Source organism: Vidua macroura, chromosome 8 (assembly GCF_024509145.1).
Source record: "Vidua macroura isolate BioBank_ID:100142 chromosome 8, ASM2450914v1, whole genome shotgun sequence".
Classification (NCBI taxonomy): domain Eukaryota; kingdom Metazoa; phylum Chordata; class Aves; order Passeriformes; family Viduidae; genus Vidua; species Vidua macroura.
This window is the reverse complement of record NC_071578.1, coordinates 33,780,423-33,804,309: the sequence shown is the minus strand read 5'-3', so window position 1 is coordinate 33,804,309 and position 23,887 is coordinate 33,780,423. Positions and strand designations below refer to the sequence as shown.

Genomic DNA, 23,887 nt, shown 5'->3' with positions numbered 1-23,887 from the left:
CGCACGGCTCCATTCCACAGGCAAAAGGATCCAGGCCTCTCACCAGCCCTTGCTGTGCTTTTTGCAGGTTCCTGAGGATGGGAATTAAGCACAAGCTCCACTGCTCTGCAGGGTGAAGCCCAGGAGTGGCTGTGGTGTACAAACCCCAGAGGTGTTGGTCATGGAAGAGGCCAGCCTGACCTTCCCATATGTGAGTTTATTGTGCTGTTGGAGTCTCTGGTGTTTTCTTCCCATCCCTAGAACCATTCCAGGGTAAGTGGTTGTTTGACCTTCTGGCTTCACAAAATAGATTTGTCACCCTGGAAAAGGGACCCTCAGCAGCTGATGCTGCTTTCAGCCCAGCATTATCTGCCCTCCCCTCTTGCAGTCCTTTAGTGCTGTGTGTTCCCAGTGGAGACACAAATTTTAGTGTTGAACAGGAATTTGGTGTAGGAGCCACTCCTGCACCTGCCCAGTGAGATGGTGAAGGGAAACAGAGGAGCTTGGTTTCCACAAATGGTGATAAAACTCTGTGTGATCAGATTCATAGCAGCCACATACAAGGAGAGTTGGATGTGGAGGATTTCTCACTGCTACTGGCAGTGGCTTTTATTTTAAGCCTATTCACTTTTTTTTTACATTAAAAATTTTATTACAAAAAAATGTAACAGTAAGGCAGTTGTCAGTCACTGTGAGCCCAGACAGTTTTCAATCATGTTTAATACAAAACTAGATTCACACAGGAGCCACGCTGGGGATCCAAAAGCCCTCTGAGAAATGATGGGATAAGGCAGAAGCAGCAGCACCAGTGTAGTCCCTTACACAGTCAGCATTGGATGCATGGACACCACTGTAGTGGAGGGAGAGGAAATAGGGATTGTCTGCAGTTTAAAAATCTAAGCCAACCCTGTTGTCCTAATCTGGAACGTTCCTGATGTGTCCCAGCAGACTGGAGATTTAATTTTGATTTTTTTTCCTTTAATCAAGTCAAATTTTCTACTGTCAAAAGTAGAAAATTCTTTCCTGAAGAATTATCTGTGAGTGGTTCACTGCTTTAAGAAGTCGTGCACCAGAACATTTGTACTCCCCAAGCAATGCCTGAGACTGATGCTGTTTGACACTGGAAGTACTCACTGGTATTGAGGTGAGGGAGGGAACTGCTGAGCAAAATTCCCCAACTCTGGCTTTTTTTCATGCTTTGGTGACTGTTGAACAGAGATGGGATAGTAAGAGCAAATGCAGGTGTTTTCCATACCTGTTCCTGATGGCAATACAGAGATTTTGTTTTGTGCTCCTTTACTAGGTAGGACTGGCTTCCCTATGAGCATTTATGGATGCCCCAAAGGCAGGATTCCCAACTGTTCCCACTGTTCATTGTCCCCTTTTACTTGCAGGGATGTGGTGGGAGGTACCTGCAGCCATGGTTACTTTTTTGGAGCTTAACAAACTAAGAGACGGGAAAGAGAAAAGAGAGAACAATGGAGAGGAAGAGAGCTGGATGAAAAAAAGTGAGAAAATTCGGATAGGCACAAATCTTATGGGTTTGGGGTTTTTTAAATAATTACAATTTAGTGCTCAAAGATCAGCTCTGCTAACAGTTCTGGGGTGAGTTTATTTAGATCAGCTCCTGCTCTGGGTAAATGAGCAGTACAGATGTGAGGTGGGACTGTGCAGACTTTGTGTTCTCACCTTATGGATGGACCTTGTTTTCCAGCTGCCAAAAGCCAGGCAAAATTCAGGAAGGTGCAGGGCTAAGGAGGGGCAGTTCTGTGGGTCCCACTGCTACCAGGCTCAGTAGAAATTTAACAATTATTTTTCCAGCAAAGACCTTTTAAAGTGTCTTCTGAAAGTATGCAGTTCCTCCAACTATAGTACCTTAAACTGCATTCCCAGTAATCCAGAGGTATTTCTAGCACATTTAACAATAGATTTTGTATGTTTTGGCTCAACTGTCAAGATTTTATTGAGGCAGAAAATCTAATTAACCAAAATTGGAATTTTTCCCTTGGTAAAGACTTCAGGCTTGACCCCTAAATCAGTAAATCATCATCATCCAGAAAATTGGACTGTTTAGGTAGAGGCAGGTGCAGCTTCCTTTGATTTTTGTCCTCTGCTAGTGAGATTATTTGGATGTTTTGCTAAAAACCCTGTTGTGGAAGGGAAAGGATTCAGGAAAGTGAGCCTGCATCATAAAAAGGTTCAGGACTATAAATAGGCTGAGAGTTTCTCCTGAAACCTGGAGAGCTGGGAGAAGGACGAGGGCAGGGAGCATTCTGTGAGGACTCTGTGTTACCTCAGCACCTGAAGTCTCAGAACCAATTTGAAATTCCAGTGTCCTAAGGCACGACAATTTTGATTAATGAAGATGGGAACATCCCCATCCCCACTGCCCGAGGAGCAGAGGGAAGAGCTGGTTGCCAGGACAGAACAAAAGCAGCATTTGTTCTTGTGGACAAACATTGCAGAAGAGGAGGGGAGATGGGCTGTGGGCGTTCCCAGGCTGCTCTGACACTATGGAAGCATCTGACTCTGCCTGTGGAACTGCTGGCTCATGTGGTCAAGATTAAAGCCAAATTCTCCACACAGGCTGAGAAGGAAGACAAGTTTAAAAAGTGGGGCTTTTATGGAAGTGGAAAACCAGGCTAAAACATGCTAATAACCTGTTTTCCAGAGGAAAAAGAACAAAGCATGCCTGCAGTGGTCAGGCACTCTAGGAAAGCAAAGAGTCAAGTGTCTGGGAATTGAGGAAAGGAATGGGTTTAATTCAGCATTCCATAGAAGGGAGCCCTCCCATGCAATCATCCTGCCCTAAGCCTGGCAGGTGTGAGGAGGACTCCAGACAACCCCTGGCTGCCTGCACTGCTCAGAGGGATGATGGTGACAGGAACACCACACACAACACCACTGGAAGTTGTGGCCCTCATCTGTATTTTGTCCTTTTTTTTTTTTCCAGTAACACTTGTCAACCTCAATATTTTCTGTTGATAAACCTTGGGGGGGATTTGGAAGGAACCAAAAGCACGTTTGTCCTGTCCACAGCTGAGCTGGGCGGGGTGAACCTGTAGTGGAGTGTTTGTTAGTCAGTTGTAAACTGGCAGGAGTGTGCATTTCCCACACACTGAGTACTCAGGAGCCCAGGCTGCCTCATTCCAGCTCCGATAACGTGCACGGCCGGCGGAACTCCTGCCCCCGCTCGTGGAGCCACTTATTGGAGACTGCAAAGACACAAAGGTATTGGATCACTGCATGTGGTCAGCTCCTCTTCTGCTGAAGCTAAATGTGCTCTAGGCCAGCTTCTGGTTAAGCACAGGATTATCTTAATTTTCTAAGGGGTTTTACTCACAGAATGGTTTGGATTGGAAGGGGCCTTAAAAGACTCTCTCATTCCAACCCCACTGCCACACACAAATCTGTGAGGTTAGTCTAATAAAAATAACCAACCAACCAAAAATCCTTCCAATATGGCTGCAAAGCTACAAAAACTCTTAAAGTAGACATAGCTGCAAAAAGTCTTAAAGTGGATATAGTATTAATTGCCTTTATACACATAATGAAACATGCTACTATATAGAATATTTAACATAGAGATATGAGGTAGATAAAGTAAATTAAATCTATTTCTTTACAAAGAATGTCATTTCTGATGTCCAAAGGAAAAATAAAGCCAAGCCACCCCCCCAGCAGAGCCCAGACTCAGGTCAGGGGCAGGTACTCACCCCATTTATTTCCCACTAGCACCGGGCAGGCTGCGTGTCGCGTGCTGTAATCGCCTTCTCCACTCGGGAAGAGATTGTACCAGAACACAGCTGTTCCCTGGGAATGGCAGAGAACACTCAGCCCTGTGCTCTGTGCAACACACATTAAAGCAAAGGTAGGTGCATTTGTATTTCAGAGCCTTCTTTTAAACTGAAGGCTCTTTTCCATGTTCTATAATGTGTTTCCATAGGAATAAGTCTCCTTTGACTTACTGTATGTCTATATACTTAGCTCTTAATTTTTTTTAAAAATCCTAAGCCAATTTCATTCAACTCCTGACCAGTTTAAGAAAGCCAAGATTATTTACTAAAGCTGAGCAGTAGGCCAGTAAAGGCAAACCTTGCTTGAAGGAAAAAAGGACAGGAGAATTTCCTACAGATGCCTCAAGACTAAATCAACTCACAGGTTTGAGTATTTTCAATATGTGTTTTGTAGTATTTAAATGTTTTGCATTTGCATCCACACATGGAATATCAGGGCCCTTGGAATCACCAGCACAGCTCCAGTTGCTGCACTTAAGGAAAATCATAGCACTGTTATAACAGCACAGAGGTGCTTACAATTATTTTAAAGGTTCATTTTTGAGCTCTGTTTGGGTAGGTGGGGAGGAGTGGATTTATCTGCTGGATCAATCCTGCTCACCTTTCTCGGCCAAACGCTGGCTCCCACTTCAGGGAAGACCGTGGCTCCCCCTGCTGACACATCACTCATCTGAACAGGTGGGGAAGGACAGGTGAGTTCAGGCTGATAAAATCTCACTTTTTAGTAAAAATGAAATTTAATTTTGACATAAATCCCTTAAGAAGGCCAAACCCCCTCTGTTCCCAGTGCAGTCCCAGCCTTGTCCCTCCCACTCGAGTGTTAAGGCAGTGAACATGCTGTAAACACTGATGCAGATACAAAAATAAACAGGCAGGCAAATGATTTAAGCTAATGCTCAAATGTGGGGGGAAAATCCTCCTTAAGACATATGGAAGAACCACAGAGTTTGGGTAAGAAGACCCCCCTCATATGTATTAACCCAAAGTTAGTGGCTGCTTCACTTGCAAGTCCCTTCAGTTAAAAAAAATGAAAGAAAAACAGAATTACATCATTCCACGGTATAGAATATGCAGTGACAGATGGCAGAAATGTATCACTTACATAAAACAACCAAGTAGCAATTCTGTTGCCTGTTCCCAATTCTTTAAAAGCATCTGGCTCATCTTTCTGTGAACAAAAGCAGGCAGATTCCATCAGCATTTCTTTTTGGTTGCTGAGAGCAGCCAGTGACACACAGCTGCTGAGCCAGCAGCAGAGAACAGACTCATGCAGAAGAATTAATCCAACCCCTCAATTTGGAAGGAGGGGAGGAATGCAATAGGAGTGAATCTATCAATTTAAATAAACCAGGCACTTTGAAATTCTGTAGGACAGGGAGGGAGGGCATTAAGCCCAGATTTCTAATGGGTAACAACAACTGTGCTGTCTGAGGCTGAGGCTATAAATCCTCCTCACAGCAAACTGAATTATTTAATTACACTCATCCCCCTTGTCTTTGGCAGCAGCCAGGGCAGCTCTCAGTCCCAGGGTCAACTGGGACACCTCCCTGCCACACTCCACTCTGGATTCCAGCTGGGAAGCAGGGAGGAAGCCTCAGTGACCAACCAGGCAACTAAGAGATGTCCAGCACTCAAAAGAATGAACCCCATTTTGAGGAGTTTTGATACCAACACCTCTGTTTTTAAACCCACCCCCTGTGACCACAATTTGTGTGCATTGAAATTCCAGCAATTGTTACTCCTGGAAACAAACAATGCAGTGTTTCCAAACAAAACCTGTTAATCACTTGCAATGCCTTGGAGCAGGTGCTTACAGAGCAGAGATCCTGATTCAGAGTTGGTGGCTGGGATTGGCAGGGTTAAAGTTAATCTCAAGGGGTTAAACCACACAGAATTATGCCCAGTAAATAACCAACTGAATTTCAGCAGTCTGCAATTTAAGCTGGAATAAAACAGGTGGGGAATTTAAATCAAATTAAAAAATTAAGGACAGTGAGAGAAGACTTTTTCCAGTTGTCAGGAGTCTGCTGGCACTCAGCTTACAGGTAACAACCTCCACAGGTTCAGCTGGTGGTTTAGAGGGCTTTCTCCATGGACATAGATTAGGAAAGTGGAAGAGCTACAAAATTTAATACACATTGAAGAACAGAGAGTGTGCCCCAGCCCAGAGGCCCAGGCTTCACCAGGTCTAGCTCTCCTCCAGCTCTTTACTTGCCCGTGCAAAGTCAAAGTGGGGCTCATACTGTCCTCCCACTCCATAATTTGCCACCTGAAAAAGAGAAACACAGCGCTTGTGAAGAAGAAAGAGTGAAGACAAAACAGGACTTACCCTTCCAAAATCAAAATGAGGCTCATACTGGCCTCCTACACCGTAGTTGGCTACCTACAGTGGAAGGAGAAGCACAAGAATCAGTCTTTACCCAGGCAAGAGTTTGACTGTCAGCTACAGCCTTTGCAGAGATGAAGTTTAAACACCAAGCCCCAGGAAATGTCAAGCCTCTGTCAGCAGCAGGAGCACATCCAAGACTGGCACTGCAGGATGCTCCAGGTAAGGAATCTGGTGCTTCCCAGAGCAGAAAAGCATTTTTCTTCTACAGAAAACTTTTCAGCCTCTCTCCAAAACAGTGTCATGGTTCCTTAACATCATCAAATTGATACCACTTTTTGACCTGAATTTGACTGTGTCAATAAAGAGGGTTCCCTGTCCCTCTTGCCAATTGGTTATAAAAAAATAACATCAATTTTCCACCAAATCCTTGGGCCATGTTATCACCAGAAACCTTGACATAGTGGCAAGGAGCACAGCAGGTTTCAGAAGTACTTTGTGGATGTCCTGCTTTCTAGGTACTCATGCTCTGCTCACAGTCAGGGAGGCAGCTGCTCATTTAAAGGCCTCAAACAAACAAAAGCACTTTTAAATTACAGTTTACTCAGGTTACACATACAGCCAGTGTTTCCCAGAGACACCAGACACACTGGTGGCCTTCCCTGAGTTAAACTTTTAACTGCCTCCAACAGCAGTAAGATTTGACCCTGTGGCCATGAAACTCAGTTTATTTGTCTAAATAAAAAGGAATTACACATCCAGAATTTCAGTTATCACTGTTTCCTTCCAGCCCCAAAAAGCCAGTTCACACTGAACAGCTGCTCTGCAAAGACACCTTTTTCTCCCGCTCTGTAAATAAATGAGATTTTTGTGGCCGCTTCACCTGAGCAAGCACAAGAGGTGCTGAAATGGTGACTGGCATCCAGCACCAAGGCCATGGTGCCACTTACCTGCAGCTCCTCTGCTGTGGAGACATCCAGCCCTGTCAGGTCCTGGATCCTGGTGTTGATGCGGGACACCACTGGGCTCTCGTACCCCGACAGCCACGCGCTGGGGGGGGGGGGACAGTTAGTGACACCTGACAGCAACAGGCAGCACAGCAGCAACACTTGCAGCTGTGGAATGCAATACTTGGAATGGGAGGTTGAGTTTTAGGACTTCTCAAGGATTTGGTGGCATGACCAGAAGTATTTCCAGGTGTTACAAACCCCTGAATTTAATGAATGCATTTCCTAAAAAGACCAATCCAGCAGGGGTTTAAGGGAGCTCTGTAACCAAGGGCCTGAATTCCCACACTGAGGGCTGAGGGAAGTGTTACAAACAGTGCTTTGAGCTGTTTTTTTAATCCAGGCACACACAGTTTTGCTCATATCCCACTCCCAACAGCTCATCCAGCCCCTGGGGTGATGCATTTTGAAGCAAGGTTTGGGACAGGAGCAGGTGAATCGCTGTGTTTGACTGTGCAGCTGAAACTCTGCTCCCCCAGTGTCACACATTTCCAGGCCAGCTCTCTGGGAGCTGCCCTTCCTCATCACTTACCCCTGCAGTGCTACTAAAAATCATTCGGAAAACAATCAAATAATGCATTAAATTGGACAATTGCTATCAGAAACAGCCTATTATAAAGCTGGTATTTAGCATATGCTTCAGGCACACAATGGTTTTTAATGGGGGGGGGAACCCAAACCCCCCCCTTTTTTTTTAATGTGGAAGGTCAGCCTCAGTTCCAAAGGCATCTTTCAGAATGTTTGCCTCCTACTGTGTATTAGAGTTTTTCCACATCTGCTCACCTGATGCCTGTTTCTGTTGCTGCTTTACTCATCTCATGCCATCCACTGCAACTTCATTTTACCCTGGCAGCCCACTGCACTAATATTGATGTGATAATATCGATGATTTGGGGCTTGTTTTCCTCCTTTTTTTTTTGGGGCAGGAAAATGGAGATAGCTATTTCCACCTTTTTTTCCTAGCAGCTGACTCAGCTTTTGGGCTCAGCAGTGCTTCCTGCTGGACAGAAATCCCTGTGCCCAGAGCCCAGCTGGAAACTATGATCTGCAGCATCCATGTATTTTTACTCAAATCAACCTTCACATCTATACTAAATTAAGTTTTTCATTTTAATTGCATTAAAAAAAAACCAAACAAACAAAACAAAGAAAAAAAAAAAAACACAATACTTTGCCTGGGAGGAACAGTAGCATGACACATGACACAAGGCACTGACACAGGTTACAGAATCTCTACAGGCATTTTTTTAAATGACAAATGAACTATGAGATAAAAGAAATCAGATTTCTCATGACAGACATGCACACATCCCCAGACCCATCCATTGCTGAGCACTTGTTAGTACAAAGAGGTGTTACAACACAACCTGCTTTGATTTCAGGTGGCAGAAGAATGCTAAGACATGGATATGAAGCATTCACCAAACAAAAATCCCCAAGAGCAGCCATGCTACACAGCCATGGTGACCAGGTAATGCTCACAAGCAGCCCTAACCTTACATTTAAGGCACAAGAAAAGCCCCAACACACCCAGCAGGTTCAGTGTAGGCTCCCTCTGCCTCTGTCCAGTCTGTTAATACAGGAAAAAATCCCAAAGAAACCCAAAGAAAGGAAAACCCAAGCATTCTTGCTCTGTTGGTTATTTAAAGTGGCAATGAATGCTTCACCAGGGAGAATACTGCAGCCTTTCAGGAAGGGGAGTACTGTATGTATTTTAAAAATCAAATTAACTGCCTCCACATACAAAGAAAGCCTATGAAAGGTGGAGGAACAGGGAATTTAAACCATATTCCAAGTGCCAGCCTGTCTGCTGGGTGCTGAGCAAAACCACAGGGAGGCCTGGAGTGCTGCAGTTACAGGGGTATTTAACCCTGGAGGTGTCATGCAAGCTGCAGCCATGGCTTTGCCTGGCCACAGAATATTCCAGCTGTCCCACATTCCCTCCTCTGCTGCTGTCCCAGCTTGGTCCCTTGCTGGTAAAAGTCTCTGCCTCATTCAAAACAATTTCTTCACACAAACAGACTTTTTTTGCTGCCCTTGTCTATCAAAAAAAGAGAAAGACACCCCTGACCAGTGGTGCAGGAGATGCAGCATTAACAGCCTTAAACATGCTCAGCAGTTTGTTTTCTTTTCATATTTACATACTTCCAGGTTCATTGCATTCTGTCCTGTTTTTGACCAGCTGCCACCTCTGAGTCTGTGATGGGCCCTAACAAAAAAGGGACAATTCCTGGGAAGCCACAGGAAGGGCAGTTCAAGATACCACTGATTTAGTTACAGAAGGATTTGGTATTTCCTTAATAACCACCACACAACCCCCCCAGTTCCCTGACCACACAAGTTTGGTGCTTTGCTGACCCATTTGGCTTTGTAAAAAGCCATCCCTGAACTGTTATAAAAATTTAATGCTTCCATTAGCGTGCTGAATTCACGCTGGGGCAGGGGGGGAGGGGGGCTTTTAACAACTTCTATATCCATTACAAACAGTCAGGAATAATCATAGTGACTCATGGAATCAGGACATGGCTTGGTTGGAAGGGACCTTAAAGCTTATCCCATTGCACCCCCTGCCATGGGCAGGGACACCTTCCCCTATCCCAGGGTGCTCCAAGCCTTCTCCAGCCTGGCCTTGGACACTGCCAGGGATGGGGCAGCCACAAAATGTCCCATATTCCTCCCTCTTACAATTCTGCATGAGGCACCTCGGAGATTTTTTAATGGCACAATACTTCTACACAGAAATAATGTAAAGACTAAATAGTACATTAAGGAAAAAAATAGACAATTCTGTGGAGCTACTGAACACACAAGAGCACATCCCCCCCCCCCAGATCTCATCTCCTCAGCTGCACTGGTCAGTCTAGGAGAAGACATTACATCTCAACACTACTTCTGTAAGTCACTGGCCACAAAATGCTGGCATTTGTGTTTAAAAGCCTTCTAAGCCACACTTGGGGTGCAGAAAAGTACCAGCAGAGACACAACAGGGAGTGAGTAAAAGCCCAGCCTCGTATTTCTGAAGTGGAAACTTTTAACATTACATGTTGCAAGCTCTGTCTGCCTGCTGGGAGGAGAGAGAAGGGGGAAAAGGGAGTTTTTATCTGTAAAAGCAGTGTGTGAGTGGGTGGGTTTATCCTGGTGCTGCACACACTGGCAAGGTGCCTCCCTTCACAGAGCTGCCACGTCCCACCAAGGGAACAGTAGCTCTCTCAGAGACAGGAATGCTGTAATTTAGGAAGGCATGTGCTGGGAAGGAATGTTTGGAGGGGGAAAGCAGTCATGTATTAAAAAAATGAAGTGAGCATTTTTTGGTTTTCAGGAGCAATGATTCATCTGGAATCTGAACCGACTCAAGCAGCTCCAAGGGAAAGATGTTTCTGGGATTGCAGGAGAGCAGCAGGAACAGCACAGGCCCTCCAAATCAGGCTCCTGGGGGTGGCTTCTGCCTCCTACTCCAGATTTAGGTGTCAAGTTCTCTTGCGAAGTCCATACCCATCGTGCAAATCTGCACATGGAGGAAAGCAAAGGCAAGGGGAAGCAGGAGAAGGGCAGCCCTGCTGCACATCTCAAGGCTATTCCTACCCTTAAAAAATGGCCTTCCCCAACTTCTTGGATGTGTCTCTACAATTTTGATTCCAGTGAGATACTGAATTTTAAAACTTAGCTCAGTAAAATCTGATTTAATTCTGAGAGTTCCTTGGGCACATTGGAAGGAAGCCCCACATTTTTGAGCACCAAACCTCATTAAGAATTTAAGGGTCCCATTCCCCAGGCTCTATCCTGGTTTTTCTTAAGAGGCCTTTAATGTTGGGTGGTGCTTTGTACTATTTTTTCTGACTGTGGCATCTGCACTACCTCAGGGAACAACACTTCCTACTAATGAAAAATCACAACTCAAAATAAGAAGTTCTTTCACTAACCCTCATTTATTTAAATAGGGACCAATTATGCATCTCAATTTCCATCAGTAATCTGGTCACCTTCTCCAATTGCCATCATTAGCACATCAAGTTTGACATGAGGGGATGTTCAAAAGGATGAAGGAGTTTCCTCAGTAAATACTCCAGAGCTGTCTGGCACAGAGGACAGACCCCACAAGTGAATAAATTAAACCTTCCAAATACACAGTGACAAATAACCAAGACAGGTAAGACATGAACAGACTTGAACATTAAAAACAAGAAATAAAAATTAAATAAAACACATGTCCAACAGGGAGATGAATGTTCTAAAGTCCCTTTGTGGGGGCAGTTTTAAGGAACGAACATGCAAGAACTTCCCAGACAATCTCCAGAGGATTTCCACTACCTGTGTGCCAATGAGCACACAGACCCATGTGCTGCAAAGGTGTGAGGCATTAAAAAAAATGCTTTAAACTTGCCACTGGAGTGGCCTTAAGGACCTTGGCTCCAGTGACCTTTCTGAAGAAATTCACAGCTAAATAAAAGCCCTTCAGCTCCAGGCAATTCCAAATTCAAAGCAGCTGAAAGAACACTGAGTTTCTATTCAAGCAGCAACTACCTTCCACCATTCCAACATGGAAATCCCTCAAAATCATCCCCTACCTTTAATGGGCAGTGCTCCCAGGAATCACAGCAGCTCCCAGCTCTGAGCAAGGGTGGGCACTGGAGCAGAGGTGAGCCAGGGAGGTGCCCCATTGCACCAGTGCCAGCAGAGCCCACGTTTAGTACGTTAGTCACAGCACACAAGCCATGCTCAGCCAGAGGGGGCACTTCCACCTTGGAATGCCACCACTGACACCCAATCCCTACTTCAGCAGACCCCGTGCTTTGTTAGATGACAGCTCAGCTAGCTTAGGCCACTCTCTTTGAAAGAAAGGCTGAAGAATAAGGAAAGTTACACAGAATCCTTGCACTGAAGCAGCACAGCCCCAGGACACACTTCCTCAGACAAGGAATCCCTTCCCCTTACCTCTTAGAGACTCTGTAATGTGCTGTGGTCAGTTTCCCAGTCTCAGGGTCATGAACAGTAGCACGGCTCAGCTACAAAAAGAGAAAGGACAAGGCTTACCCACCTTGCAGGCTGCTTTTTGGCCAAGCCCCAGGTGTTTGAAAGGGTTCCGATTGGTCCGGATGCGATGCTCGCATATTAGCAATGGTTGGAAGGGCAACACAAGCTGCAGCTGCCATGTCCAAATCACAACAAATTGGTTGGAATAATTTGGTTAGATTGTCCTTTCACTTTTTTCCTCCCTTTATTATTTTTCCTTTTTTTTTTTTTTTTTTTTTTGGTTTAAAATCAAGACTTTCTACAAATAATTTAGGATGCTGAGTTTCCCAGACAATTCCTCCTCACCCAGAAGCTTTAACTCCTCCCACAATTTTGGCTCAGTGCTGATGGCCTGTGCAGCCAATCTTTAATTACCATGGCTAAAACCAAGGGAGGGCAAGCAGGGGCAGGTGGTTTCTTTCAGATCCAGCCAATTTTGGAAAGCACTGGCTAAATTCAGCTCTTGTAGTACTTAATGGACAAGCTGAAAAGAACCAGGAGCCTGGTGGAAGCGAGCCTGTGTTCTGCCAGGTTTGTGTCAGGCAGGAGGTAAAGGATCTCAGCTGGGAGTGTGGGATTATCCTGGACAAGGAGATGTGTGTCTGTGTGCACAGCAAGGACCTGAAGCATTTCTTACACCCATTAAGGCACTCTGAGGTCTGCTTCATTTTCCAAAGAAAGGGAGGACAATTCTTGGTTGTGAGAAGGAGCAAGAGGAAAGGAACGTATAGATTAAAAACAAAAACCAAATTTTACTGAAGGTTTTGTGGTATCTTGTATTTCTCACACTGACTGCAGAGACTTGCTTGAGAAAACAGACTTGAGAAGGCGACCAAAAAGGAAAGAACAAATCAAAACACGCCCCCAGAACTTCCAGCTGAAGGAAAAGACTGAGAAACTCAGCAGCAACAGCCTGTTACAGATCTGCAGGGAATCACAAGGTGGACTGCAAGCTGTCTCCTTCAGCCCACCTCTTGTTTCCTCAGAATGAGCAGGACGTACACACTCATAACAGGCCCAAAACCTCTGGCATAGAGCTCTCTTACCTTTTGCTAATTCTGTAATGTGCCGTCTCCAAGGCTCCCGTTATGGGGTTTGAAATGGTGGCTCGCCTCAGCTGTGAAGCGAACCATCAGAAGTTGCATTACAAGCACAATCTGCATCCCAGCAATCCGACCATTCAGAAGCCTGGCCAGGGGACAACACCACCGCCCCGGCACCGCTGCCCTGCTCTGGCTGCCACCGAGGGTGCAGGGCCACGGGGAACGAGGGGAGGCTCCAGCTTTACTAAAAGAAAGGTTTCTCGTTTGGCTTTTTTAAGGTTTTCCACAAGTCCTGTTTCCATGGCTGTAGCAAGAATAGTTGTCTGAATAAAGCAAACTAGAGCAGCTTGGGTTTCTTTTGTAGTGAAATGCCCTGGGAGCAGCACAGTGGTGTGGTATGTGGACAAGTGGTGTTTTGTTACACTGCCCTGCCCCTGCACGAGGAGTTTGACAGGTAAATTGAATCCAGGCAGCACCATGAGCCAAAGGTGAATAAACCGTTCCTTTTTGGTCCTTCCTGTACCAAAAGCAGCAATGAGCTCCCACAAACGTCTGCTTCACCCATAGTCACATTTACAGAGTGGGAGCTCCTGGCTCAAGGCTTTCCTTTCCCTCTGCTGCGCTCCATTTACTTCATGCCTTCCCATCTGTGTTAATATTCCAACTCAGAAGCTCACATGTGCCCTTTAGCTTGGTTCATGTACTACCAGACACTCTCCATCACTCATAACTGGAAAGGCTGAGATGCAGAGCCCAAATTTTGCAAAAGGCACAATATATCATGTCAACTCCCAAACAATCAGAAGCATTTCTCCACTGTTAAAATCAACTAAACAAGACAAGGCCTCTCCATACCTACTGACAAGAAAAGATACTGGGAGCTGCAGTATGCTGCCTCTCCTCCCATGCAGACACATTAAAAAAACAAGGCACAAACTACAGTTCCAGTGAGACTCCAGAGCTGAATAATGAGGCTTCATCCTGCCAGCAGGGCAGAAGGCTGGGCACAGATCAGCCAGCACTCTCCTCCCAGAGGATGGCAGCATCCCGAGCAGCAGGAAGCAGGAGATGACCTTTAGGTCTCCAAGAACAAAATCCTTTTGCTGCTGAGCCGTGCAAGGCCTCAGCCACAGGGAATATGGGAACAGTAACTGCATACAGATGCTCCTGCCATAAAGGTCTCCAAGTCTTTGCCATGAGCTGAGCATTTGACAGGGAAACAGCGACCTCAGCAAGTTCAGAGCTTACAGTCACACATTTACAGTTTTCTACTCTGTAAAGTAGTGGTCTGGTCACATTCCAGAGGCGTGGAACACATCACGCTGGAGCAAACGAGCTCCAACACCTCCAGACCAGCAATGGGGGCTCTGATTTTCAGCCCTGCCGCAAAGCTGCCTGCCAGGGCAGCAGGAGGAGATGCCTCACAGGTACTTGGAGGGAAAAGCTTGCACTTCCTGCTTACAGTTCAGAACATTACCTCAGAAATCTCAGAACAGAATCACTGAGGTTGGACAAGACCTCCAAGATAATCATCTCCAGCCTCTGATCCCTGCCCACCTTGCCACCCAGCCCGGAGCACTGAGTGCCACATCCAGCCATTCCTTGGGCACCTCCAGGGATGGAGACCCTGCCACCTCCCTGGGCAGGCCCTGCCAAGGCCTGACAAACTCTTCAGTGAAGACATTCTTCCCAGTGTCCCACCCCTCAAGCTTCAGAGAGCTTTAAGATCCCCTTCAGGCTCCCTGGTAGGCCAAGGACAGCCTCACTGCCCAGGTGCCCATGTACAACCACAGCTCTTAGCCCAGCCAAGAGCTTCTCCTGCACTGAATGCTCTTATTCCCCTGGTCTCCATCTGCTCAGCTCATTCTGGACAAAAAGCCATTTAGGCCAAAAGCAAAGGAAAAAAGCAGAAAAATTACACTTCTGTGAGTTTAAGTCTTATTTTAGAAAAATTAATTTAACCAGGTACATCTTCAGTGTACATTTGTAAATGCAGAGCTGCACCAACTGGATACAGAAGGCAACTCCAGCAGTTTGCTGTTTTCTCAGACAGTGTAGCTGCCCTGGATTATTCCTCACTGAGAAACAAGAACCTTTGCATTCAGTGTCTCAAACAGGGTTGATGAGCCACCATTGTCAATAAGAAGGCAAAACCCACCAACTATGTCCTGACCGCTTAAAGCTCTTTCATCTGCAGGCAGCTTCCAAGCCTGGAGACACTGATAGCCTCAGCTTTTATGTTTTTCAGATTCTGTGCTGCTTTAGTGTGTGGGTCTGGGCTTCACATTAGGGGATGGTGAGCTCTCTTCATAGAGCAGGGAGACAAAACAATTCCTTGTCCAGCTGGGGACCAAGGACAAATGATCCAAATCTCAGGCCCAAGAGCACAAACAACGTGGGCTGAAGAGAGATAAGCAAGCAGGATGGGACTTCATAATCTAAAGCTGGAATTGGACAATTAACTCCAACGTGCAAATGGAGCAGAACTGATCAAAGTGAGAGGCCCCGTGAGCAGTTGTGCACTTTGGGACCATTTTGGTTCATCTTGGGTGCAGCCCTGGCTGGGCTCTTGTGCTGCCCAAGGTGGATCCATTGAGGAGATCCTTTTAATAAATCCCTACTTTATTCTTTAACTCTGTCTGCCTCTGTTCTAGGTCAGCCTTCTCAAGAAGTCGGTCATATACCAAAATGGAGAATATAACCATTCTTTCTTGTCTATACAATAAGGTGGCATTCCAGGGCCAGAGGAATGGCTGCCTTTCCCTTCCAGACTTAAAAAGGAAAGAAACAAAAGCAGAAAAGCAACAAGTCAGGAATACTCCAGTGCATCCTTGCTGCTTTATGTTTGTTCTCTGTTGGAGAACATTCTCCTCCTCATCCAAACCAGCTGAAATTGTGTCTGCTGGGAGAGCCTGACAATCCTGCACTGCTGTGACCTGGCTCCAGTCATCACAGAGAATTCCCAGCTTTCCCAGCCTCCTTCAAGGGGTGCCACCAAGAGCTGCAAGGTGAGGCAAGCAAAGTGTGAGCTCACTGCACACACCCCTGCGCTCCAGAGGAGACAGCCACTCACACTTACACCGAGTACACGAGGGATTTCAGATTCCAGAGGCAAGGAAGGGTGAGGCATTTACCCTGGGCTTTGCCAGCTCCTTCACGGTCTCGATCTCTTCGTCAGAGATAATGTCCAGGAAGCGAACGATCCGGGGCTTGTCCCACTCGTCCTCCTGCTTGACAGGGCCCAGGATGTATCTGGGGTTCCTGTTGCCGTCGTAGTAGCGGCAGAAGAGCCTCTTCTGTCTGCGGGGAGTCTGGGAGGGAGGCACAGCAGGGGACACTCAGAGAACTGCCACAGGACATTGGCATCTCCAAGGGCAGAACACGTCCTGGACACACAAACACTTCACCTCCTTATGTGACAGGTTAAAGAGATGATTTCAGTTTGAGAAGTCAGTGCTGCCTGCGCTTTAATGTTGCTGTGCAATACTTCAGCAAGCATTACTTCACACAACCCTACTAAGATAATTTCACCACTAAGAAAACCACCCCTCTTTAATTCTGTCTGTAACTCTGGACTTCCAGCATCCTTATTCAATTAATTACACTGATGGAGCACATCCAAGACAGCCAGCAGTGCCTGGGGCAGCGTTACTTTCTGTCTACTGAACAGGCCAAAGGGGGAAGAAATCCAACACATGATCCTCAGCTCTGCACACTCATCCAGCTGCTCTAACAGCTTTCCTGCTTGCACACCACACACAAATTCTTGACATTGTTTGGTTTCAAACATTTGAGAACAGTCTACTGCACTTTACCATTTTGAGCCCCTCCCCACGGCACAGCATTTCGTACTTCCTTCTCTCAGGCAGGTAATCCTTTTTCTTAACCTCAGTTTCCTTCTCCTGCTGCTCTTCTGAATCCGTGCTGGACTTGTTTGCTTCTTTTTCTTTAGCCATGATGTATTCAAAGTATTTCATGTTCCCATTTGCTCTTTGATGTTCAGGATCTACGGACAGAGAAGCAGACAGGGATCACTGGCAGGGTTCCAGCCCCTGAGGAATCATCCAGAAGTGGTTATTCACAGAAAGCAAAAGGAAACAGATGCACACGACTGCTTCTCCAACCCTCACTGCACACAGGGGTCCCAGCATTGAGGAAAAGGGTTTGACCACTCCAGCCCATCTCACTACAGAGGGAGAGACAAGGGACTGGGACAGGGAGAGAGCTGGCACAGCATAACTGGCTGGAAGCCTGAAACTACCCTGGTGGGATTTAGGATTTCTGGTGACAAAGCTTTTTAGCTCACAAAATTAGCTTCATTCTTTAATAAGTGGCTCTCAGTAGCTTTTGCTATGTTAGGGTTAGTTCTGAGCTTCTCAGAGCATCTGTTACACAGTCAGTGGAGTATTTACAGAAGAATAAATGCTTTCATTTTTCATGAAACAGGAAAATGTGTTTTCTCACTGTCCTGTATTCTGTATTCCTTGTTTTTACAAGTGTTTCATCTTCAGCATGCTGAATTTGTATTTAAATCATCTGCAGAGATTTCAGTGTCACCAATTTAATTTCAATTTCATTAATTTTGGTTTTGGCTCTACCTAATGGGAAGCAATCTCAACCCAGGAAAGGAAAATGCAGGGAGAGAACCAGATTTCAGACAGGTAAAGGGACAGAAGCCAAGAAAACCCTTCAGTACAAAGGAGCAAATACCCATCTAAAATGTAAAAACACACTTCACAAATGCATATAGGAGTCAGATCCCAGGCAAGGCTGCACTCCCCAGGACAAACCCAGGCAGAGCTGTGCCCCTGTGCCCCTCACCCAGTTCCAGGAGGCGCCTGGTGAGTGCCATGGCCTTGCCCAGGTCCCCCTGCTGGTACACAGCATAGCTCAGGTAGTCCAGGATGTAGACTTTGTCTGCAGAGGACACTTCTCCCTCATCCAGCTGCTTCAGGGCTTGCTCCATCCACAGCTCTGTGTGGTAGTAGTCAGCCTCTGTGTAGGCAATCTTGCCCAGCTCAAAGCAGTCTTCAGCTGTTAGAAAGGATTTGTGCTTCACACCTGGGTATTTAGAGCAAAACAGAGTTTACACAGGGTTCCAGACCTCTCCTGTGAGAAACATTCGAGTCATTTCTCATTCCTCACAGCAGGGCTTTACTTCTGTTCTCCCACAGCTCCCTTCTGCAGTAGCTGTTTGTTGGAAGTCTCTAAAGCCTGTAAATCTTTGGCACACAAGCACTCAGATGCAGCTTTCCACTGCCAGAATACCAGGGAACAGCTAAATGTCTCTACCACTAGTGAAAAATCAATTCAACAAACTTTCCTTCTTCAAAACCCCAACCACTTCCAGCAAGAGCAAAAATGAGCCAAATTTGAAGTTTCAGAACTCTGTTTTCAAGGACATCCCATCATTGCTTTCAAAATGTTACTGAACCATGACTTGTTAGTGACAACTTGGTGGGGGAGGAAAAGGAAAACATCAGGGAGTGAATTCCCAGCTGCTTGGGATTTTTTTCAAGTCAGTCATTTTTAGAAATATTTTCAGTGACCTCTGAAAGATTAAAGCACTAGTAGGCAAATTACAGATTCCTATTTTTGCCTCTGGAAATACAGGCCCTATGAAAAACCAGATTTAATCTTGTAAAAGGGAAACAGGACCTGCCAGTGTTACAGTTAAAATTACATCCCTGATTACATCTTAACCCATTCTGAGTTTCCAACAGCAGCTCTGCAGTGCTCAGAGAGTGCAGCTGTTCTGCTGTCCATTCCTGTGATGGGCAGCAACTGCAGCTTCCTGAGCCTGAATCTGCAAACCCTCAAAGCACACAATAATTTGGCAGAGGCTGAGATTCTGGACCAAAAGAAATTCCCTGGGAATGAAGAAAAGGAGCACAAACAAGTGACCACATGGGAAGTTCCCCTCTGGAGCACTCCAGAGTCCAAGTTATTGTTTTGTATCCTCCAGAACTTCCAGGTTCTGCCACTACACTTTGTTGCACACAGTCTGGACATCTCATTGCTTCAAAAGCAGCAAAACTTCCCCTTGTATTTCTGTGCTGTCTGAAGAAAACAGCCATGAGCTGCTCATTGCATCAGGAGGAATTTGTAGGTCCTTGAGCAGGTCTTGAACCAAACCCAAAAGCAAGGTTATACATCATAACACATAAAGCAAATTACCCTTAATTTTATTAGGCATCTGACCACAATGAGCACTTGCAAAAACACAGATGGATTGTACAGAGCTGATTTTTTGCCAGCTGGCACAGGACTATTTTTGAACAGAGGAAAGAAGGAAGACTCGGCAGAGAAAGTTTTCTGACCAAAAAAAAATTTTAAAAAAATTGTGTCTTCTCCTGCACAGAGCAGCCTGTTAATGATCAGCTCAGGCAATGCCACACAGGCTCAAGTCTGTGTATGCACCATCTTTTGCTCTTCAGTTTACACAATCCCTGAAGTTTAAGCTCAAAGGAACTTGCTAAAATGCATTAAGTTGTGCAATAAAACCAGGCATCTGCCAGTGCAACACAAGGGAAAAAACCTCACCCAGGCAAAATTTTATTGCTATTGATTTTTATTAGAAACTATTAACACTAGATTATCTTACCATAACTAGAAGAAAGATGCAGATTTCAACCAAAAAACCCCACTTTTTTTCGTTAATTTTAGCCAGCTCAACCCTTCCTAATGTTACCTTCAGGCTGAGAAATTAAACAAGGAGGAACAGAGCAAAAGATTTGTGATCAGGACATTTAGGAAATGCAAATAACAGCCATGGATGGCTCTCACCTGGCAGGTTCCCTCTGGAGAGGGTGTCTGTGTCCAGGTTGTAGGTGTCCTGGAGCCTCAGGAGGGCCTTGGCTGCCCCAGTCTGATCCTCATCATTTGGGAAGAACTGCCTCTGGATTGTCATGTTGGAGATAAAGCCTGGGAAAGGCAGGGAAACATGTGCTCACCTCTGTCCTGGGAATTGTGTGAACTCCCTGCTCCAGAGAAAGCCAAAATCCACCTTCACACAAGCCTGGACTGAACTCACAGCACAGGCTGCACAGTTTGCATTTGGTTTGGGTTTTTTTTTTTTTTTTTTAAAGAAAGCAAAGGAAAAATCAAAAATAAAGACTTTTTTTTTTTTTTTTTTTACTCCACCCATTCAGAAGGGCTTAAGACACACTGGTGCAGATTTCTGGCTGGCAGGTGCAGAGCCTTTTCTATTGCCATATTCAGCCCCTCTCACAGCAACAGGGAAGCTGAGTGTGCTGAACCCTTATCAGAGACTAATCCTTTTCTTTTTGAAAGCTCTGCTTTCTTACAATTCCTTACTACAAACCTCCATCTGGTATTAATTAGTTGAGACAGTCTCACAGGTCCATTATAACCACCCTGGCTTCCTTTTGCTAAGTGTCTTTCACACTCAACTATTTCATGTCCTACTCCTTGCTAAACAGCTTCCACTCTTGCTGAAGAAAAGAGGCAGCAATTAAGTGTTTACTACACTAATTCAGATTAGTTCCACAAATGCTCAGTCTCAAAAGCAGATTTGCAAACCTAATTCAAGCCCTGACATTTGAAAGGCAATAGCCAAGTACCTGCAGTGAGCCTGTGATGCTGGATTTTGCTGCAGGCACACACTCACCATCTGACATGTCCTTGAGGACCAGGCTCTCCAGCTCACCCCACTCTGTGTTGAGCCGTTTCATCAGCTTGAATGCATTCACAGGATGGCCCAAAAACCCCTCTGGGTCTTTTGTGGCAGTAGCTGTCAGCTGATCCAACTTCTCTGCCCATCTAGAATGAAAATATTCATTAAAGTCTCACAGAGGTCTGCTGGTGTGCTAGAGAACTGATTGCAAACTGCTCAAATGTTTTCCCTAATAAAAAAGCCAACCAAAATTGCAAGCTTTTGCATTATCTATATTTAGAGCTCTTCTAAGAGGAACAAAAAGGGCTACTTCCTTTTCTTTTATTAAATCCTCTTCCTCAGCTGCAGCCCAAGTCTTGTGCTGCTCCTGCAGTCCTTGTTGGAGCCCTGCTGAAGGAACTCCTTCCTACAAGCCCCAAAAGCACAGTGCCAGCACTTCCATTATGAGCTGTCATGCAGGACTGAACAAAAACAAGGCTTTACCCACATTTTCAACCTTTCAATTGCCCCCTTTTTCCCCCTAAGGCTTACAAAAAGGCAGTTCAATGCTTGTCTCAAATTATTTTAGGTTTAGACATACATCTGTGAGACACCCCTTGCCTCTCACCTCAAAGCTCCTTTCCATGCTGAAAGCTTGGATGAAGCAACATGTAGCTCTCACACCCCCAAATGAGGAGCCCAGACCCAGTTTCTGGTGCTGCAGCTCCAACCTCAAACTTCTCTAAGTACCACAAGTCATTCACAACCCCAAGGTGCCCCAAAACAAGCACAGCTTTTTTTAAAAAAAAAAAAAAAAAAAAAAAAAAAAAGCAGCTGTGCACCATGAAGAGGTGCAGACATGCCCTGCAATCAGGGTAAATTGATGTTGAGGAGCCACACCCACAGAGAATCCCAAACTCCAGCAAGAAAGCAAATCCAGAATCTGTAGCCTGGAGGGAGTCTGCCCATCAGCTGGAGCTCTTCTTGTTCCAGGATCTGGTTGCCTGGCTGGAATCTGCAGGCAGGGAGGTGTTCAGAGCTGTCAGAGGAGCCCCTGGCTGCATCTCCCCACACTGCCCCTGACTGTTTTCCTGCACTCTGACAGTCCCTGGGAGGGGGGGGGGGGGTGTTCCAGCAGCCACACCAGTGAGGGGCTCCCTCCAAACCAGAGGAGCTGCTGGGGACCAACTCCAGCTCAGAGCAACACTAAAAGAAACCAACTTCACCCAGTGCCTTCACATGGCTCAGGGTCAAGCCCTCCCTGCATTTCCCTGTGCAGGAGCAGCTCCCAGTATCTCCAGGTGCCAACAAACAACGCTGGCATTTTTTTCCCAGGTTCTTTAACAGCTCTGCGACAGTTATTTAAACTCTTCTGACAAATGAAAACAGAGCTGCAACACTTCTGCAATAAGCTGTGTTTACACACCCTGGGATGCCCAACTGGCATGCTCCCTTGTTAATTTGTAGCTGTAAAGAATTTACTTGTAACATTCCAAACCTGGCAGCAATTCCAAGGCTGTTTCAAGGGACAAAGAAGGATCTTTCTTCCAGGATGGTGGAACACCAGAAAGTAACACACAAAGGCTAAAACAAAAACCACTCTTCCATCTAGAACTGTTTCAACACCCTCAAGACAGATTTATGCATATTTCTGAAAGCAAGGAAAGCATCCTGTTCAGTGATAAAATATGTTTATTTCTAGGTGTGATAAAATCTGACACATTGGGCTCTGCTTCTCACATGGTCAGGTCTCCTCTTATTTATGCACCAAGCAGTGCTGAAAGAGAACAACTTACAACAAACACCCAGCAAAACCTGCTACTTTAAGCTCTGCCCCAGAGGAAAAATTCCACAAATTTAATCAGCCTTAAGGAAGCACTTTTTGCATAAGGATGGACTCAAATGATTGACCATTAGCATTGTGACAACAACTGCTTACTTTTTGATCTGCTCCAGCTTGCCTTCCTCTGCCTTAATGTAATCTTTGAGTGACACGACCAGATCTTTTTCTGTATTAATTAAGTCTGTCATATGACCTAGAAAAAAATGAGTTTGGTGAGTCAAGGAGAAACACAAAACCCTGAGAATTAAAGGCATTTTCCTCTTTTCTACTTTCTTCCTTCCCCAAAAGTCCTTCTGGCATTTGCTTAAACAATCCTGAAGGAATATCTGAGTAAGGCTTTTTTTTTTTTTTTTTCCTTTGAAGGAGAAAATCTCCTGCTGGACCAAGCTTGTTGCCATGGAAATTAATGTAATACTGCATATTTATTATTAGAACTAATTTAGGATTAATTTGGAAAAGGAAATAGTTCACCACAGAGTAATCTTTCATCCAAGCATACATAATGTAGAGCAAATAAAGAGAAAATACACAAAGCCTTCATGTTTGATACACAGCACTAATCCAGGGCTTTATTTTTAAGATTATATCCATGACTTCAAGGGGTCCCTGGTATTAATTAGTAATTGCTTCACCTCCTGCAAGCAGGCAGCTGAAGTGGTTGAGCACAAAGGGGTGCAGTGCCCACCAGAAGCCAAGGGTGAGTCCAGACATACTGCACCATTATGTGCCCTTGGCAGCTGCACCACCTCCTTCTACATGTGTGCAGCACCCAAATTCTGCCTCAATTCTAATACCTTTAAGAATAAACACTCACTGCAAAGCCTAGCCTGGGTCATTAGACCACCCCTGGTTTCTCCCCAAAGAAAAGCCAATAATGTGGAAAGAACTAGGAAGGGGGTTTAGTCCTGCACCAATTAGGGCCTTGGATGATTAACACATTGTTGCAGAATGAGCTTTGGGGGGCGTCAAGAAACTCTTTTGGCTCCACCAAAGCAGTTCTCACCAATGGAAGTGAAGAAGTCCGTGTGGGCACAAGAGAAAGGCAGCAGAAATCCCAGGGCTAGGGCACACCAAACCTTCTTGAATGCCATTGTTCAACAGCTCACCACACACCTGTGAGAGAAACACAAAACAGCTGAAAATCCCTGCTCACCAGAGAGTGGAATGCACCCTCAGAAGGGGCAGTTCAGTCTCCTGGGGCTGCCACTTGCTGCTTGAGGCAGCAGAACCCTGACAGCCTGAGCAGCTCCCACAGATGGAGTCCCTT

At 45.5% G+C, this 23,887-nt stretch overlaps 1 protein-coding gene and 2 long non-coding RNA genes across 6 annotated transcripts in view; 2 read left to right on the top strand and 1 right to left on the bottom strand.

Annotated features, from left to right (window-relative positions):
* Positions 1–553: 553 nt before the first annotated feature.
* Positions 554–23,887, bottom strand: part of P4HA1 (prolyl 4-hydroxylase subunit alpha 1) — a 37,808-nt gene continuing 14,474 nt past the window's right edge. For 2 of the 4 annotated variants that reach the window (XM_053984098.1, XM_053984095.1), the window contains exons 2-15: positions 23,624–23,733; positions 22,717–22,813; positions 20,793–20,944; positions 19,949–20,086; positions 17,984–18,223; positions 16,978–17,168; positions 16,297–16,473; positions 12,042–12,112; positions 7,053–7,152; positions 6,106–6,159; positions 4,879–4,944; positions 4,378–4,446; positions 3,696–3,792; positions 554–3,194 (exon numbers count right to left, since the gene is read on the bottom strand). In XM_053984098.1, the coding sequence (XP_053840073.1) occupies positions 3,124–3,194; positions 3,696–3,792; positions 4,378–4,446; positions 4,879–4,944; positions 6,106–6,159; positions 7,053–7,152; positions 12,042–12,112; positions 16,297–16,473; positions 16,978–17,168; positions 17,984–18,223; positions 19,949–20,086; positions 20,793–20,944; positions 22,717–22,813; positions 23,624–23,711 (1,611 nt within the window). In that variant the 5' untranslated portion in view covers positions 23,712–23,733 and the 3' untranslated portion in view covers positions 554–3,123. Of the gene's footprint in view, positions 3,195–3,695; positions 3,793–4,377; positions 4,447–4,878; positions 4,945–5,987; positions 6,046–6,105; positions 6,160–7,052; positions 7,153–12,041; positions 12,113–13,165; positions 13,237–16,296; positions 16,474–16,977; positions 17,169–17,983; positions 18,224–19,948; positions 20,087–20,792; positions 20,945–22,716; positions 22,814–23,623; positions 23,734–23,887 lie in introns of all 4 variants that reach the window. The other 2 variants (XM_053984096.1, XM_053984097.1) reach the window with 2 other exon arrangements.
* LOC128810930 (uncharacterized) lies at positions 3,765–5,981 on the top strand. The gene is made up of 3 exons (XR_008438179.1): positions 3,765–3,850; positions 4,336–4,468; positions 5,838–5,981. It is a non-coding gene; the product is annotated as an uncharacterized LOC128810930 (long non-coding RNA).
* LOC128810929 (uncharacterized) lies at positions 6,166–10,799 on the top strand. The gene is made up of 3 exons (XR_008438178.1): positions 6,166–6,324; positions 8,492–8,580; positions 10,429–10,799. It is a non-coding gene; the product is annotated as an uncharacterized LOC128810929 (long non-coding RNA).